Source organism: Apis cerana, linkage group LG1 (genome assembly GCF_029169275.1).
Source record: "Apis cerana isolate GH-2021 linkage group LG1, AcerK_1.0, whole genome shotgun sequence".
NCBI classification, from domain to species: Eukaryota; Metazoa; Arthropoda; class Insecta; order Hymenoptera; family Apidae; genus Apis; species Apis cerana.
In genome coordinates this window covers 19356056-19373096 of record NC_083852.1, presented here as the reverse complement: position 1 = coordinate 19373096, position 17041 = coordinate 19356056, and the positions used below count along the sequence as shown (strand labels likewise).

The 17041-nt window shown below is 46.0% G+C and overlaps 1 protein-coding gene across 2 annotated transcripts in view; it reads right to left on the bottom strand.

Moving 5' to 3' along the window:
• The window catches only part of LOC107993064 (semaphorin-1A), a 154227-nt gene that overhangs the window by 116308 nt on the left and 20878 nt on the right, over positions 1 to 17041 (bottom strand). For both annotated transcript variants that reach the window (XM_028664445.2, XM_062087393.1), the window contains exon 2: positions 9768 to 11007. In XM_028664445.2, the coding sequence (XP_028520246.2) occupies positions 9768 to 9894 (127 nt within the window). In that variant the 5' untranslated portion in view covers positions 9895 to 11007. The remainder of the gene's footprint in view (positions 1 to 9767; positions 11008 to 17041) is intronic.

The following is a 17041-nucleotide window of genomic DNA, read 5'->3' as shown; positions in this document are numbered from 1 at the left end:
TAGTCGTGTCATTCGAAGCATATGGCTCGTTTCTCTTCTACAAAATGATCCGACAACCAAATAGATCCTCGGCCAATCCGACTTCGTTTTCGGCTCATTTTTCCTCGAAACCGCTGTTCGTTTCGTTTTCTCCCCCCCCCCCCTTTCTTTCTTTCTTCTTTTTCTTTCTTTCTTTCCTTCCCTCCTCCTCACCACTCCGGCATCTCTTCTCTACAATTTTCCGGGGAGCGCTTATATAGAAGGTTGGTAGACCGTACCCCGGCTGTTTAACGTGTTCACTAACTCTTCCAAGAAGGAAACGAGTCGACTTTTAGCCGACTCCTTCAAAGTTTGGCTTAATTAATGAAACGAAAGGAGATCTGAATTTTTAAACCCTGCCAACTTGCCTCGTAAAATGGCGGCAAGACACCTTATACGAAGACACCGTCCAACAACGGAATCGTTGGAACAATACTTTTCTCTTCGATTAAACCATGGTATTCCAATTGAAAGGAAACGTAAATCTCGTAAGCGCTACATCAAATTTCCACATTCGAACGTGATCCAGTTTCCTTTGAAACGCGATCAACTAAACTCGATATCTGTCTGCATCTTTCGCATCGTCCATCCCCCACCGCTCTTCCTTCTTTTTTCTTCTTTTTTTTTTTCGCATACCTGCTCTTCCCTAGCAGGAACCGGGCCATTGTAATCCTGCGGGGATGCACACGACCGGTCGATCGTACGTGTACGTGTATCGGACATCTTAAGCCACGATATTAGGAGGATGCGGCTGCTAGAGAAAGAGGAAGCGACCGAGAGAGAGATGGAACGGGGGGAGAAATGCAGACACGGAAGGGAGAGAAAAGAGGGAGAGAGAGAGAGAGAGAGAAATGTTTCGGAGAGCCAACGGGTACTCCCGACTCCAAGTATCCTCCGGACACCCTCCATTTGTCCCTCCACATTCCCTCCCTTAGCTATCTCACGACTGACGCATCGTTCTGCGACAGAACAGAAGGGAGACGGAGAAAGAGATGGAGAGAAAGAACGAACGATCGATCTTTCGGAATGCCGGCAGTCGTACCGGCAGACCGATTGAAAAGCTTCTGATTCGCGTGACTCGGAGGGGGAGAGAGCGAGAAATCCTAGCTCGAGAGGAAGCGAGCGGTCAACGAGCTCGACAAAGCTCGGGATACGAAATCGGGGGGCCGATTTTTAAACGGGGCGACCCGCTCGTTACCAAATATCCCCTAATTCTTTTCGAGCACGTGCAGCGCCCTCGTTTCGGTAAATCGCCGTACAAAAGCCAACCTTGCCTCTCCGCTCTATAAATTCGTATTACGTAGAGAATCGTGGAAAACCTATATATATATATATATATACCAAGAGGTGCAATTTCACGCGAGCTACGTGACACGACGCGTGGGTGGAAGAAGCATCGTGTCAACGGGGGAAAAACACGGGGAAAAGAAGTTGCGGAAGTTGCGCGAGGAGGAGGACGTGTCCAAGTCCAAAGTACGTTTTAGAAATTATTATTGGACGGGAAGAGAAGAGAGAGATCGAAAACGGGGACGACGAGTTCGTTGGAAAATCGTCGCGGGTATAAAAGTTTATCGATCATTTTCGGAGATAACGGAGATGCACACATATATATATATACATGTATGTATCGGATGTGGATATATACGTGTATATCAAATTAATAATTTCAACGGAAGGATCGTGTATACACTAGCTTGTGACCAGACTACGTGGCGCGGTGACGCATCCTGCGGGATACTCGAGAGACCGATCGATCTCGTTGGATACGAGTCACCGACTGCGGCAATGACCGCCGCTGGGGCAAGGCTTTAAGCCGATATTTTTGATTTTTTTTTTTTTTTAGTATTTTCCTCGTTAACGAAATGATCAAACATTTTTTAAAAGCCGATAATACGCGCCAAAAATTATTAAAAAAAATGAAATAGGCGTGACATAAAATGTCAAGATATCGAATTTGTTTACCGTTGAAATAAATAAAACGAAATAATCGCGATAATTACTTTTACTACAACGAGCAAAAAACAGAAAAAAAAGTCTCCTAGATTTAGTACCAAACACTGTACACCAGGTAATCCAGAAACGATTCTCGATCCTGTCCAAGTTAATTAACCCAGTACGCGGTCGCGGTCCCCTGTGGAAATTTCCATGAAATTGGCGAAGGAACAGTGAAACCATGGATCGAGCTCAAGCTTTCCAGCTTAATGGAAGAGTTCCATTAATGCTTGGTGGAGAATCGTAACGGAAAAATGATTCTCCTATAAATATCGGCAACAGGCCCGATATAACGCGTGAAACATGGGTCAACGATGGGATCGGGCATCACGATGAAAGTATTCTACTAAAACCGGAAAACTTCTCCTCCTCCTCCTCCTCCTCTTCCCCTTGCCAAAAACTCGTCGGAGGTTGTAAGTTTCGGCTGTTCAGTGGCTGCCGCGAAAGCGCTTCCATTCCCTAATTAACGCACGAAAGCACACGGTGAGGGGCTGGGTCGGTGGAAGCTAAGTTTAAAGTCGTCCTGGGGATCTTGTGTAATCTGCGAACATTTGCAGGTGAAACGACCACGCTTTCGCGAGGAAAAAGTCGGGAAGGGAATAGAAGAGTCCGGGAGAGACTCTCTTTAACGCGTTTCCACCACCGACGACGCGGCCACCAACTCTGAATTCGGATAAAAAAAGAAAAAGGGAAAAAAGAAGGAAATTATATTCCCTTCGTTCGTCTAGATTCTAGATTCTTTTTGTCGGGCGAGCAAAAAATTTATCGCGAAACGGTAGATCGAAATTACGATGATAATCGTAATTTTCGCGTATAAACTTTCCCGAGGAGGGAACGATGGAAAGCTTTTAAAGATCTCAACGATACTCGCGAAGAGAGAGAGAGAGAGAGAGAGGGGGGGAGAAAGAGACCAAAAAGAGGGCCGAGTGAAAAGGAGAAATGGGGAGGAGAAAAGGCGGCGGACAGCGATGGGGAGGAGGAGGAGGAGGAGGAGAAGGAGGGAGGAGTTGAACCGAGTAGACAGAAGCTCCAAGTTTAGAAACGCAATAGAAAGAGAAACGGGGCGAGGAGGTGGAAGGAGGACGAGGAGCCACTCGTATTGATCCAGCAGATACGCTCGATTAAACCGCAAATTGCAACGGATTGGCGTAAGTTACAACGTACTAAGACTACTAATACCGTGCGCGGTGGTTTCACCATGCTTCCGGAAGCTGCTGATACCGACGACGGCATCTGAAAATCAACTGACGTGACTCGAGCTGCGTATGCAACGCCGTGTTCCGTGCAAACACGCGCTCTATGTCCGCGTTCCATCCACGGCGAAACACGGAGACGGGAGGTTGACGCCAACTTTCAAACTATCGGTTAAACTGGATGGCAACGATGCCAACCGGATTATCCATCACGGTAATTTCGTCGGCGGACATAGATTCAAAGAATCGCGTAATCCCCGCAAAAACCCGGCCAACTAAGAATTCAATTCGAAATTCGATTAAGGACGAGTTGGGTAAATCCAGCACGAAACTAAAGGAGCGTATCAACCGGCGCTGGTGATATCGCGGCGCGCCGTGGACGCGCGAAAAGAACGAAGAGACGCGAATCGTACGTCGTTCACCAATTACGTCGCGGAAAAATCTCGAGCGAAAATCAACAATGGAGAAAAACCGATGTAATTGAGTTTATGAAACTTGTTCTCTCGAGCGACGAGATGTCACGTACGTTTATATCCTCCTCTCCTTTTTTATCTCGGTACATTTCTATTTCTCCCCCTCTCTCTCCTTCTCTCTTCTTTCTTCTCCCTGCTTATCCCCGGTTATCTCTCACTTTAACCAGATCAGGTCTCACCTTCGCATCGCGGTGGTATCGCGGCGCTAATTCGTCGTCGTCGGTGAATTAATTACACGTCGCTTTAGATACCAAGCTCTGTCTATTTGGTAAAGTGCTATTTACCTTTGCGCTCGATTCAAAACGAACCCGACGATTAGTCAAAGGCATAACTAAATATTCGAGGAGAGTGAAATAAATCCTACTAATTCGCGGGTTAAACGGTCGGAGCTAATGCCCCGTAAATTATCCCTTCTAATGAGAAGAAATTTTTAATGGCCTGTAAAATTGAACACGCCTCGGTCGAGTACCGACCGGAATCCAACCGGAGCTGATTCGATTTGCGAAAATTGATTCTTCTTTCTCGGACGATCTTAAGCTTTATAGAAAACCTGCGGGAAGACGGGGGGGAGGGGATACGATGATGCAATTCTTCTCCATTGAATTTCTCTCACCGCGGATATTTTCCGCGGAAACAACAATGCGCCGATGCTCCCCCGCAAGAATCAACTCCATAAACAGCCGATGGAGAAGGGTTGTTTACAGCGTAAACTACACTTTCATGGCAGCATGTATTACGCATAAGAAGAGAATAAGGCAGCACGTAAAATCCGCGCTTACAGCAATATTTCGTGTATAAAGGGAAGGAAACAAACGTTTGGAAAAAAAATAAATAATCCGTGGCAAAGTGTGCACGGATATTATTCCCCAAAGATATTCCTTGGAATTTTTTTTCGCGTGGGAAAAATCCTCGCGACACCTGTTACAATCGATCAACGCCACGCTCCCCGTATTACTTTTATTTTACGCTCCAAGAATAAAAATTTGTTGCCTTTTGTTTTTTTTCGTTTTTTAAGATCGTGGCTCGACAGTCGGATTTGACACGACACACACGCACACGCACATTACGGCCAATTCGAATCTCGCATTAAACCAGACTGCTAATGGCCCTTTTCGTTTCACCCCGTCCGGGTAAGCTTCTCCCCTAGACTACGGGTTGTGTGCCACGCTGCTTTCGGACCCAAATTGATTGGACTGTGAATCGTCCGGTTTGAATTATTCATACTTTGTCCGCCGATAAACCAATTTCTGTAGCGACTGAATCGAGGAGGAAAAGATCGGCCACGCGACGCACGAACGACCAACATCGAGGAACAAAGAGCAGGATGGGGAAGCAAGGGAGGCGGAAGTGCAATCGTCCTCAAATCGAGAAAGAATAGAAGAAGCGTATTCGAATTCCGGGAGGATCGCACGAGTCAATTAACGAGTCGAACGACGAATTCTGGGATGATGTTTAATTTCATCGATCGACCTAACGACGCGGAACATATCTCGAAAATTGACGACATCGCGATTACTTCGCGAGCCACGAACATGGCTCGATGATTCAAAGCAACGTAGGGAAAAGGAAAGAAGATTAAGGAGAAAGAGAGTCTCGTTATAAAGCCTCTTTCCTCTCTTTTCCCAACGTGTCTTCTCGTTACCGACACGCTTTCACACCATTCCAGACCGGTCGTTGATATTTTAATTTTAAGGACACGCGAATAATTAGACACGAATCGTCAACTGTCTAATCATTCAATTTTATCACTGCGGCAGTGGTAAAATCGATCCCAATCGCGATGATAAAACAAGGAAAAAAAGTCGAGGAATGAAGAATGAAGAAAAGGAACACGAGTCGATATACGTACGTCTGTCCGAATAAATTTGGCGAGGAGAGAGGTTTTTAATGCCATCTCGGTATTAAAGAATCGGGCAAGTTTCGAGCCGATAATAAAATCGGCGAGTTAATCGTCCATCCATCGGTGGACGGAGAGACGCATTAGACGGGATGGCGGGTGGAAACGATGCGAGAGAAACTCGATCCAAGTTTCGCCGAGGCAATCGTATTTACGATGATTCCTCATCCCCGGTAGAGCGGGGTCGAGTCAACACCCGCGATAAGAGGACACTTTTACTTGCACTCCAACCAAGAAACCGCTCCTCCCGGCAGCCGCGTCGCTTTTGACCTTTTGCTTTGCCCGGATCGAGGCACGGCAAGGGGGATCTTCTCGACAAAAGATTTATGAACCCCTCGGCAATGCCAGTATGCTACTTATTCTATCGTCGAGTATACACTCGAGGCTCACAAAAAATGTGGGGGTGGTATGTACACGCCAACGATCCTCAAAGAGAAATCTTAAAAAAGGAGCGACCCTCGTCCTCCGTATCGAATCAATCATTTCCAGACTCGCGACCTCCTACACCTCGCCAATTGTTCCCCATTATTAATAACCGCGCGTACGCGCGGGATTATTCTTCCTCGCTACCAGATCCGCGACCAGAAACAATCCAGAGGACTAATCCAGGGGAGGGAAGGGGGCATCGTATTTGTGATTTTCAATTTCCCAATCAACCAAATTCCATTTAGTTTCACCGACAGGCTCACTCTCATCCGCCAAGGTGGAATTACGTACGTAGACGCGTTCTCGAGCGCGCCTACTACTAGTCAATTGACACGATTCCCAGTAATTTTAGTCAGTGGTTAGAGCCGAGGTCAGGTTATACGTGCCGGGTCGCGCACACGATATACACACGAAACTAATCATAATGTATCCTCATCGGTTGAGGGGAGGGAGGGGCAGTGCTATGATTGGTCCGTTGCGGTATTCCTCGCTGCCAGATAAAGTTACCGTAATATGGATTAACTGCCCGTTATACCTCGTATTCCGATTCGATGCGCGCATTCGAGGCCGGCATGTAGTAATGAACTCGGTAACCGGCGTTATACTACCGCACCGCACCGCGCCACGGCTTCGCGGTGTCTTTTAATAACGTATCCGCGTGGAACGATCGCGCAGATATTCCCGAGGCGTACCGTATCGCGCCAATTTTCCCATCGTGAATCCAATCAAATTTCGCCCCAAAATATTCCCACCGTCTTCGACGAAAGGGAATAGTTGGACGAGATCTCGATCTTGAAACGTCGGGCCTCCGACGGCGCCGAACACCTCCCGCCCCCGCCATCCCCAGACTTGATTTACGACGTTTGTTTTTCAACCGCGACGTGATCATCGTCAACGGCACTCGTGCCGGCTCGTTTTATCCCGCAACCGTTGAAATATATCGTCCATGCTTTTTGCATCGCGAGGCCAACGATCCGAAAGATAAAAAACGCATGCGCGTACCGCGGAGGAGGAGCGAGGAGAGGGAAATTCTCGTTTTTTCGTCGTAGCACCGAAACGCGGTTGAAACGAATCACTCGTACGATGGTAAATAGGACATAATCGGCACATAATTGGCCCAATCGCGTTGCCGTGCCCCTTGAAGCCGGGAAAAAATAAGCATTGGCCCCGGATTGCGTGTCCATGGAATCGCAATAAACAGCGGGTGGAAAACGGCTGCATCAGCGGGAACCGTGTCCCTTCGGATGCCCCCATAACGGCAATATGCATTTCCCGGTGATTACAATTTCGGTTCTGCGGCGTGGTTTTCCCTGTTGTAGAATTAGCAGAAATTCTGACTCAGTGAGCAAAACAGCGCTGTTCCCGCAATGCCAGTGGCGTATTAATAACACGTGCTTCGTGTAATTTCAATTCCTGCCGCACGTTTCGTCGCGGTGCGCTTCGATTCTCCCCGTTATTGGAAAATAATACACGAACGAAATTCATAACGGCCTAATGAGCTTACGTTACGGCCTACCGATGCCGTATCTCTCTATCATTCATATTATCGATTCGTCTAAAAAGATGCGCTCCCCTTTCGAAACTATCCACTACACTGCGGATAAAAAATTCTTTTCCCCACGAATTCTCTATAATAATAAAAATGTTCTTCGTTTAATCCATTATGGTTAATAACTCGCGTGTAATCACAATTTTCGTGAATACTTGTTCTCAATTGTCGTCACGAGTTTTAAATTAATTGTCACTGTCACTACGAATCTATTACGGAATGACAATTCGATAACATTTTTATTAATTATTTTTAAACGGCAAAATAATTGCAACGATTTTTCTCAATATCGGAGAACAAAAAAAAACAAGACGATCAATTTTTTATCCACTAACATTAAAATGCATCGAGTCGAAAATATATGTCCAGTCGAGTTTTACAACATATTAAAATGTTACTTTCGTCAGTGGTGTCTCTTGCCCTTTACCCTTTACGCGCGTCAAATTCTTTAAAATCCCTTCTGTTTCCTCGAGAATTTTTCTCCATTCATTTTTCACTTTTTCACTCGTTTTAACTCGCCAGACGAGTGTAAAAAGACCTAAACACGTCCGTCCCGTTAACGTTCGATAAACACACGAGCTACGTTAAGGCAACTCGCTACAAGTGCAGTCGAGTCAATGCCAAGAGTTCATCGATGCAAAATCGACGAGGAAAAGAAAGGGAGAAAAAAAAAAAGGAAGAAAAAAAAAGAAAACTACGCGTCTAATGCATTCTCACGGTTGAAAGATACAGAAGGTAGAAAAACTACTGTACCGGATAGAAGATAGAAGAACGCGGTGAAGCGTTCGTCTATCGGTCGACTATCTTCGAGGGCAACGTCACGAAGCTTTTCATCGCGGGGCGACGCGATGTCTGCACACGCTATGTGTGTCACGGGTGTGCAGGCTGGCGTGCGTAAAGACACGCGATGAAACGATGCACTCGATTCGATGCAATTTATATCTCGCTCTTTCTCTCGCCAAAATATCCCACGAAAGAATGATGGATGCTGGATGTCGGTCGCGAGTATATACCACTGTGAAACACGCGGAGTGCCGTTAAGGTCGAGTACCTCGAATGTAGGACACTTGGTGCTCTTTGTACTCGTACTCTTTCTTCTTCTTCTTCTTCTTCTTCTTCTCCTCTCGACGATCTCTCGATACGCTTTCGCCCTTGACAACGAGCATCGCCATCGCGCAAAAATACCATCCATCGTTCTTTCCTTCCGAATCGAAGATATCGATCGATGAACACGCGCTCGTCACGCCTTTGTGATTCGACTACGCCTTAATTCGTCACGTTCGAGTTTTCTTTTCTTCCTCTTCCCTCTTCCTCTTTTTCGCGAAATTAATCGATTTATCGGCAGGCAACGAGGAAGGTAAATCGCGGAAAAGAGAGAAACGCGGTATCGATACGTTCGCGGATCGTAACTGTTTTTTTTTTCCAAGAACCACGGTTATATCGTTTACTTTAATCATTTAAACGGGACACCGGTTGGTCGATATATTTATATTCTTTCCTAGTATCCGTATTCTAGGGAGTATGGTTATGTCACTGATTAGGGTTTACAGTCACCGGGTTGCACATACAGCTCCCCTCGCTAGGGGGTGAAACAATACCGAGTGGGGGAAGGTCCATGACCCTGCACCCGGTGTAACTTCCGTTCCGCATCGTTGTTCGGCTACTCGACGTGCACTACCCGAGCAAACGAGAATATAAAATTATCTTCTCGACCGTAAAATAACCGAGAGAGAGTAGTTTTTGCGAGTATTTTAATTCGCGTTCGAGCGTAATCGGACGAATGCCGTTCTTTTTTCTTCGTTACTCGAGGATATAGCGATTCTCGTTATCCGATCGATCATCCGAAAATAAAGATTTCTAAATATAATCGTCGCGAAACGAAGACTTTAAATTGTATATTACGCGATTTTTCGTGATTTCGTCGAATTTGTAGACGACGACGTCCGATAAATCGTACACGAATATATCAGTTTGAAAACAAACTTTTTGTTTTCGTGCCGTTCCGTGCGCGATAACAGTTAGTCATTGCGTATCTGTCTTCTTGGATTCTTGGAACTCGATATGAACCACTCGCGACAACGTAAACAACGAAGCCGAGGTTTTTTGCCGAACCGACGATGACGCATCGCGGACAAGAAACACCACTATGGAAATACGTAATACGTTTAAATAAGAGTATGAATAATGTAAAAAAAGTACAAAATGCAAGAGACACTCACCGAGTTGGACGTACATCTTCGGCCTGATGTTTTCCTGCCACGCTGCGAGGACGAGGGTGACAGTGGCGACAACGCACCAACAGGATAACACGGGGTGCATCCTCGTTTCCAAGATGGTACGCCTCATCTTCTCTCGGGTGGTTCGAACGACACCGAAAACGTGCCAGGATTCGTAGTCTCCTCCGTAGATCACGAGAAAAAAAGGAGAAAGATCCTCGGTAACTCACGAATACCGCACCAACCACCGGCACTCTTTTTTACTCCCCGTTAGCAAGCACAGGCTCCGACGTAACAGCGGAAGGAGAAAGGACGTGTTTCTATCACTCTCTTTTTCCTCCCTTTCTCTCCACTCACTGCAGCAGAACGTGCGAGGGTGCCGCAGTCACGTGCAGCGTGTTCCTCGTCGTTGTCGCAGTCGTTGTCCTCCAGCTCTGCTCACGCATGTTTCCTTGCGGACGACCGGCTTCCTGATCGCGCACATTCACGAGATCGAACGCGGCGTGCCCGCACGCACCTCGACGGATCCGAAAATCGGCGATCGAAAAAGGGACGGGGGAGGTATTTGAGTGGGGGGAGGTAAGAGAGAGGCGGTGAGAGAGGTAAAGAGAGCGAGCGAGCGAGCGAGAGAGAGAGAGAGAGAGAAGGCGCGTGCGTGTACGCGAAAGAGGTAGGCAACGACGAATCGGCACACGTACGTAGATATGCGATCGTAGTATGCGTTTATCCCGATGCACCGTGCGATCAGACGACACCAAACGCAACACCACTTCGCAAACGATCCGTAACTCACGGCGGTCGCCGTTACACTGACACCGCGCACCACCGAGACAGGTGACACGCGCCCCCCACTACGCGCCGCCCCTCCACCGAACAATCGGCCGGCGCAGGCGCGTCGACAATGCTGCGCTACGTTTTCTACAGCGGGTCGCGTGTGCGTGCCTACGCGCCTCCACCGCACGCACACGTACCTCTTACGCACGTGGGTAGGAGTAAGAGGCACCGGCACGGAGAATATAGGGGGCAGTGGATGGAAAAAGGGGAAGGAAATCGAGGGGAGATAGAGGTATACAGGAGACACCGGGCAAGCGCCGATTTTCAACCCCACCACCCCCGCGACACGATCACGCCGTCGTTCTTGTCGACGTCCTCGTCGTCGTCGTCGTCGTCGTCGTCGTCGTCGTCGCCGTCGCCGTCGTCCTCCTCGTTGATATCTCGTCGACGGTATTGCAGCGCCGCCAATCTGTAATGAGAAAAAGAAAAATTAGAACCTGTTCCGACAACATTCTCCGCCGACACTTTAAAAAAAAAAATACCTCTCTCTGACGGCCGATAACCGCGATAACACGCATCGATTAAGAAAAAAAAAGGGAGGGAGGATTTAAATGCAAATGTATTCCGAATATATTCGTATATATCCGTTTCCACGCTAGATTATTCCCCTCTTCTCGCGAGAATAACCGATTATCGTTCACCAACGTGACATAATTATTTTAAGATTCACGTCCAAGCGAGGCGGGGATTTAAATTATCCCATTGTTACGTGTACTTTTTCACCGGATTCCTCGGTATTATTTCTTGACCTGAATTTCAGCCGAAACCGTTTGCGCCAGCACGAATTTTATCACGCTTTATTTGCTCGAGGGTGCTGAGAAGGCGTAATAAACGTGTAGCTAACGATCACCTCGTTACATGGCCCACGTATACCAAGTTTTACGAATATTCGTGAAAAGATGGCCTCTCCTGGTCGCATCAGGGGAGATATCAAAAAAACGTTGCGTTTATTTACTTAATAAAGATTCTCATCAACGTCCCTACGTACCAATGATTTCCATCGATATTTCTATCTTTCTCAGGGAGAAAAAGAAAGAAAAAAAAGAAAAGATGATTATTCCATATGCAATGAAACCGCAAATATCCGAGTAAAATATATTTCCGCGGCGATCAAAGATCGTAAATATTGTGAGAAACTACGGGCGGACAAATGAATCGATGAAACTGATGAAATGATCGTTGCTTGCGTTTAAATGGAGCAAAAAAAAGAAATAAAAAATAAAAAATAAAAAAACCAAGGGAAAGAAGATTGAACGAGATCGGAACTAGGTTCACAGGAACGAAACAGCGAGGAAAATCCGCATCGAGTTTTTCGTTTGCGAGAGTTTGCCAGAGGCACGATAAGTACGTTATCCCGAACACCGGTGGATGTTGGGCAAATTTTCCCTATAGTTATCTGTATGCGGCAGTCGTTGCAACGCCGACGACGTTGACGGTGTTCATTAATTTGGTGAATTAAAAGTAGCAGGGCGTACGTCGAACCCCTAATTCCTACGCCCGTGATTGGTCGTATGTACAGCAGGGAGTGTGCATCGTGGCCAGAGTTTGATGCGTTCGACGAGACCATCCCTCCACGCGTACGTAGCAGTATATGACGCTACGCGCGCGCCTTTAAAACGTTATTCGGTTGGAACGGTCAGTGATGCGAGAGAATAATGGACAATGACCAATGAAATATTAATAAAAACAAAAGGAAGGGCCGGCGAGCTTTTGCTGACGGCGGAAATAACCGTAACGATTTCTCGTTATAGTCCCTGATATCTCGCGAAAAGAGATAATCCTCCGCGTTCTACGTACAAAGCAAGCTTACATTATATCTCGTCGACGGGGATATATCTTTCGCCGCTTTTACTTCAAAGACTTTTCCCGGCTAACAAGCTTAACGGGGCGTATCTTGATCGAAATGGAATTATCCGTTAATGCCGCGATATTTATTCATTTGGTAACGCGACAAATTGACGCGTTGGAAACGAGGTGTAAAATATCGATCGCTTCCGATCCCCCGTCAACGGGGAAAACCGGCTCGCGGGCCGAGTTCCACGACGACAACGACGACGTGTCATTGAATTATTTGGCTGCAAACTGGAAAACACAAAGCCCACTTTACGTGCCGACCCGTGCAAGCTTTTATTCCCCGTGATTCTTACTTAAAAGCCGTGCATCGGTGTGCATAGAGGGCGATCAAAGGCAACAGAAGGAAAGATGCCATCCTCCAAGTGGCGGATGAAAAGGCGCACGTAAGGATCCCGTTCGAGAAAGGTGCGAGAGACGCTCGTCTCTTGGGAGGGACTGACTTTGTCCAAGTCGACCATCCTTCTGCTTAATGTTACACAGCTCGCGTTCTCTAGATGGAGGAACGTCGCGTCGGTTGCATTGCACCGATATCGCGAAAAATGTTGAAAGACAAGGAAGGGGAGGGGGCAGGATCGATTCTTACCCGCCACGGTAAGAAAATATCCTTGAGAGAGAAGCGCGATATTATTTAATTTTCTCGTTTGTCTCGTTCCCCTTTTTCTTTTTTGCAAATTCCACGTTTTCCATTTGAATAAAATTTTTTCGAATACGTGTATATCCGCTCTTCTATATCAGAAATTCTATCGTATTTTTATTAAGGGGACTCGGTTAAAATCTGATGCGTTGATATCTTCCAATTACAACAATAACCAGTAACGATAACAATGGGTCTCGCTTCCATCGATTTTTTATACAAAATACACACGTTCTTCTTTTTCATCGCGCGCGCATTTCCATTTCCCCATCGAAGAAGGGAACGGTTAAATCGTGTTTCACCGTTGGCATAGGAAATGTAGGTTAAAAAAATAAAAACCCATAAAATCGTCCCGCGAGAGTGCTTGCCTGCGATTCGATTTTTGGCCGGGGATATCGGTGGAGAAAGGAGGGTGGAGGAGGAAAGAGCGTAGTAGCGGCAGTCTGTCCGTATTCCCAGAAAAAGAAAGGCGGCCGAGAGGAGAAGAGGACGAGAAGGGATCGATAGCCGAACAACGGGGAAAATCCCGATGGAAAACGCGTGGAAAACGCGGATACGTTGCTCTGGCACTCGTCACGAAGGGTGAGAGAGAGAGAGAGGAGAGGGAGGGAGGGAGAGGGGCAAAAGTCGCGACAGCAGCCAGTCGAGCGATCGAAGGGCGTGGAACAAAACCCAATTAAGTCCGTCGAAGTCCAACTTCCGTCGAGCCGTTACATGGAAAACATTTTCTGGGTGAAACTGGTTAGGCCATTTAAGCTGAGTTCGCGTATAGCACGGACCTTATCGTCTCTCAATACCCGGTTAAAAAGAAAAAAAAATTGATAACGGAAAAAAAGAAAATCTGCTGGACGGTTGAGTTCATTCAGTTCGCATACTTATGTACGAAAAAATTTTGAATTTACGGTGGAAAAAAGGCAAAAGAAAAGAGGGAGGTGGGGGGAAAGAAAGAAAGAAAAAAGTATGTATTCCATTGTTTCGTTCGAGAACCGAATAAAATATTTAATTGCTGTTAAAACCAGAAATTTTATATTCCCTTGTACAAATACATATCGAAACCATTATTCGTTATACAATATTTCAATTATCGACCGCTATTCAGAGTTACACGCTATTATCACACGTGAGATTTATATCAAATACCACCGAAACGAATTACAAGCGCTCAACATTCATTTGTTCAAACAATACAATGTTTGAATACGTTAACTAACGTTAATTTTATAAAGTTCGCGCGATACCGTTTGGATTTATACGACACGTGTTGAAAATCGTTGATCGAGAATAATTGAAATTTTCATTTTAGGCAAGATAAGATATCCCCCGGTTAAGATGAAAATGAAAAGTATTTGCCGGATAGAAGGGGAAAAAACGCACGAAACGCAGAAATAATCTCTCGCGTCACCTATTTTATTCTTCAACAAAATATTTGATGAATCTGGCGCGACGTCGAGCCGTTTTTATAGGTGTGTTATCCTCTGGAGATCCGAGTTAGATATTCCTGTCGCGCTCTTTTTTCAAGCCTGCTTCGTCAATCCGCTCCAAGGGTACGACCTTCGATTAAAAGGTTTCGATTCGAAGCGGTCGACCACCATCACCATGAAATCGATATCGCGTCGGGAAGAATGTAACGAACCAGGAAAAGATCGGGCGGATGTATTTCGCTCGAGAATTACATACGTTAAAGGAATTATCGTACATAAAATTTCTACTCTCATTCAAATTTCCCTCTTTGAGGTTCGTTTCGATTTATCGAGAAAGCGTATCCTCTAATTAACAAAAGGGGATAAATCGCCTCTCGATTTCGCGATGCGAAAGACTCGAAAGAAGCGAAAATCCAAGCGAACTCGCGTGGACTTTGATTTAAAAAAAAAAAAACTCAAACAACTTTGACCCAGAAAGGAACTGCCTCATTACTCGCCGATTAATTCAAAACGACTTAATTAGTGTATCTTCGCGTCAAACAGCTCGCCGACACATTCGCGCGCGATGCGATTAGGTGGAAGGTAAGCAACTTTGTGAAAAAACTTTTTCAATCTATTAAAAGGAGATCTCCGCCCCTTTTCCCATCCACGATATTTTAATCCCCCTCTATCGCGAATCGAAAGGGGATACCGGTTGTTCGCGATTCGGCTTTTCACTCGCGTCCATTCGATAAATTTCCGTTATGGGGTTGCATCAGAAACTGAAATCACAAAGCGGGTAAAACCCTGCTCGGAATCGGAAACCGGGCGCATAACGCCAACCTCGACGAAACTTATGCATCATGCATGCACCCTCTCAGAGATCGCCCATGGGATAATATGTCGGTCTGGTTGCTCTTCTCAGATTATCGCGCTTGCTAATTTACCCATTACGAGCATTACAGATTCGGGGAATTGATTCGATTCGTTTTATCGTTTTACCCTACCCGTAAACAACCCGTCCACGGACCCAGTTCCAAACTAAATTGGACCCTCCTGCCTCCCCTCCTTAAATTCGCGCCACCCTTCTCGGATAAAGAAAAATAAACGAGGCAATAATCAAGCTACCCGTATATTCTCTCTTGCCTCCGTTGCCACTGTCCTTATTTCAACCGTGGAATAATTAATTCGCTCCTGTTTTTTTTCTTTCTTTTGACTCACTCGTCCTCTTAATGCCTGAATTCTTTATCAACGGTATAAAAGCCAAAAAAAAAAAAAAAAAGAAGAAGATGGATTACGACGGTAAAGCGTACTAACATCTCCTTTTTTTTTCGCCCAAACACGGTACAAAGTAAACTACGAGAGCGTTGTGTTACGTTGCGAAAAAAAGAGAAACAGAGAGAGAGAGAGAGGGAGGGAAAAAAATCAAAAAATATACAATAAGATAATGATAAAAAATAGGAGGGCAACATTTTACCGGGAGAAAAAAAATCAAAGTGTGGCCGTTTTTACGAAAGCTCGGGAAAATTCTCATCGCGGTGTACCGGAGAAAGCGGATTCGTGCCGTGATTAGCGACTTCAAATAAAGTAATTTATTTCGTGGAGTGTGGAAGGAAACTCTTTCGAGATAGATAGAGAGAGAGAGAGAGAGAGAGAGCGAGAGATCTGAAACGGAGTAATGAGCTAGACCGCGTGAAATCCATAAAACAGTTCCCAACACCACCACCACCATCACCGTTTTCTAAGAAAAAGCTTTTTCTCGAGTGGTAACGTATGAATGACTCGTATCCGTGCAACGAGTTACGCTTGTACAAAGTTCGCGCCAAACTTTTGAGTTTGCACGTGTCGTAACGCATAACCGCGATGCACGAAGGAGGAAAGAAAAGGAGGGAATAGGAGAGGAGGGGGAGAGGGTGGAGGACGAGCATGATTTGCGAGACAGGACAATTTCCGCTCGCGGAAACGTGTAACGCACGAGAAACTTTTCGAACTGTTTCGAGAGAGATAGAGAGATAGAGAAGCGAGAAAAGATGGACGAAAAGACTGGAAATAGAGAAAGGGGGAGAGAAAAAGAGGCAATCGATGAGGTAGATGAACAAGAGGATGCGGCATCTCCTTTTCGAGAGGCAGGAGGGGAGGAGCGCGTCTTAAAAAGAAAATGGAGAAATGGGTTAAGGAAGCTCCTCGAATTCGGGGAATATAAATCATTTCCGATGGCAGTAATTCGATTCTCGCGCGTCTTCGAATATCCCCCTTGATATAACCCTACTTTTTGTCCTATTGCACGAAATTCCGAAAGGATATTCCGAAGGAATTACGAGCTGGCTCGGGCCCGACCACCACAGATCCCACCGATTGATTTAACAAAATTTTATGAAAATCGTCACCGGCCAATTCCCGTCATTCGAAATTCTCGCGAGATCGTAATTACCCGACACGAGGGTAATTACGCCTCGAGGAAAAAGGAAAAGTTGCCGGCCCCGATAGAGCCGCGACGTTAAATAATAACGAGTTTCGAGCGAGTGGTGGAAACGTGTAACTTGGAAAATTGGTGG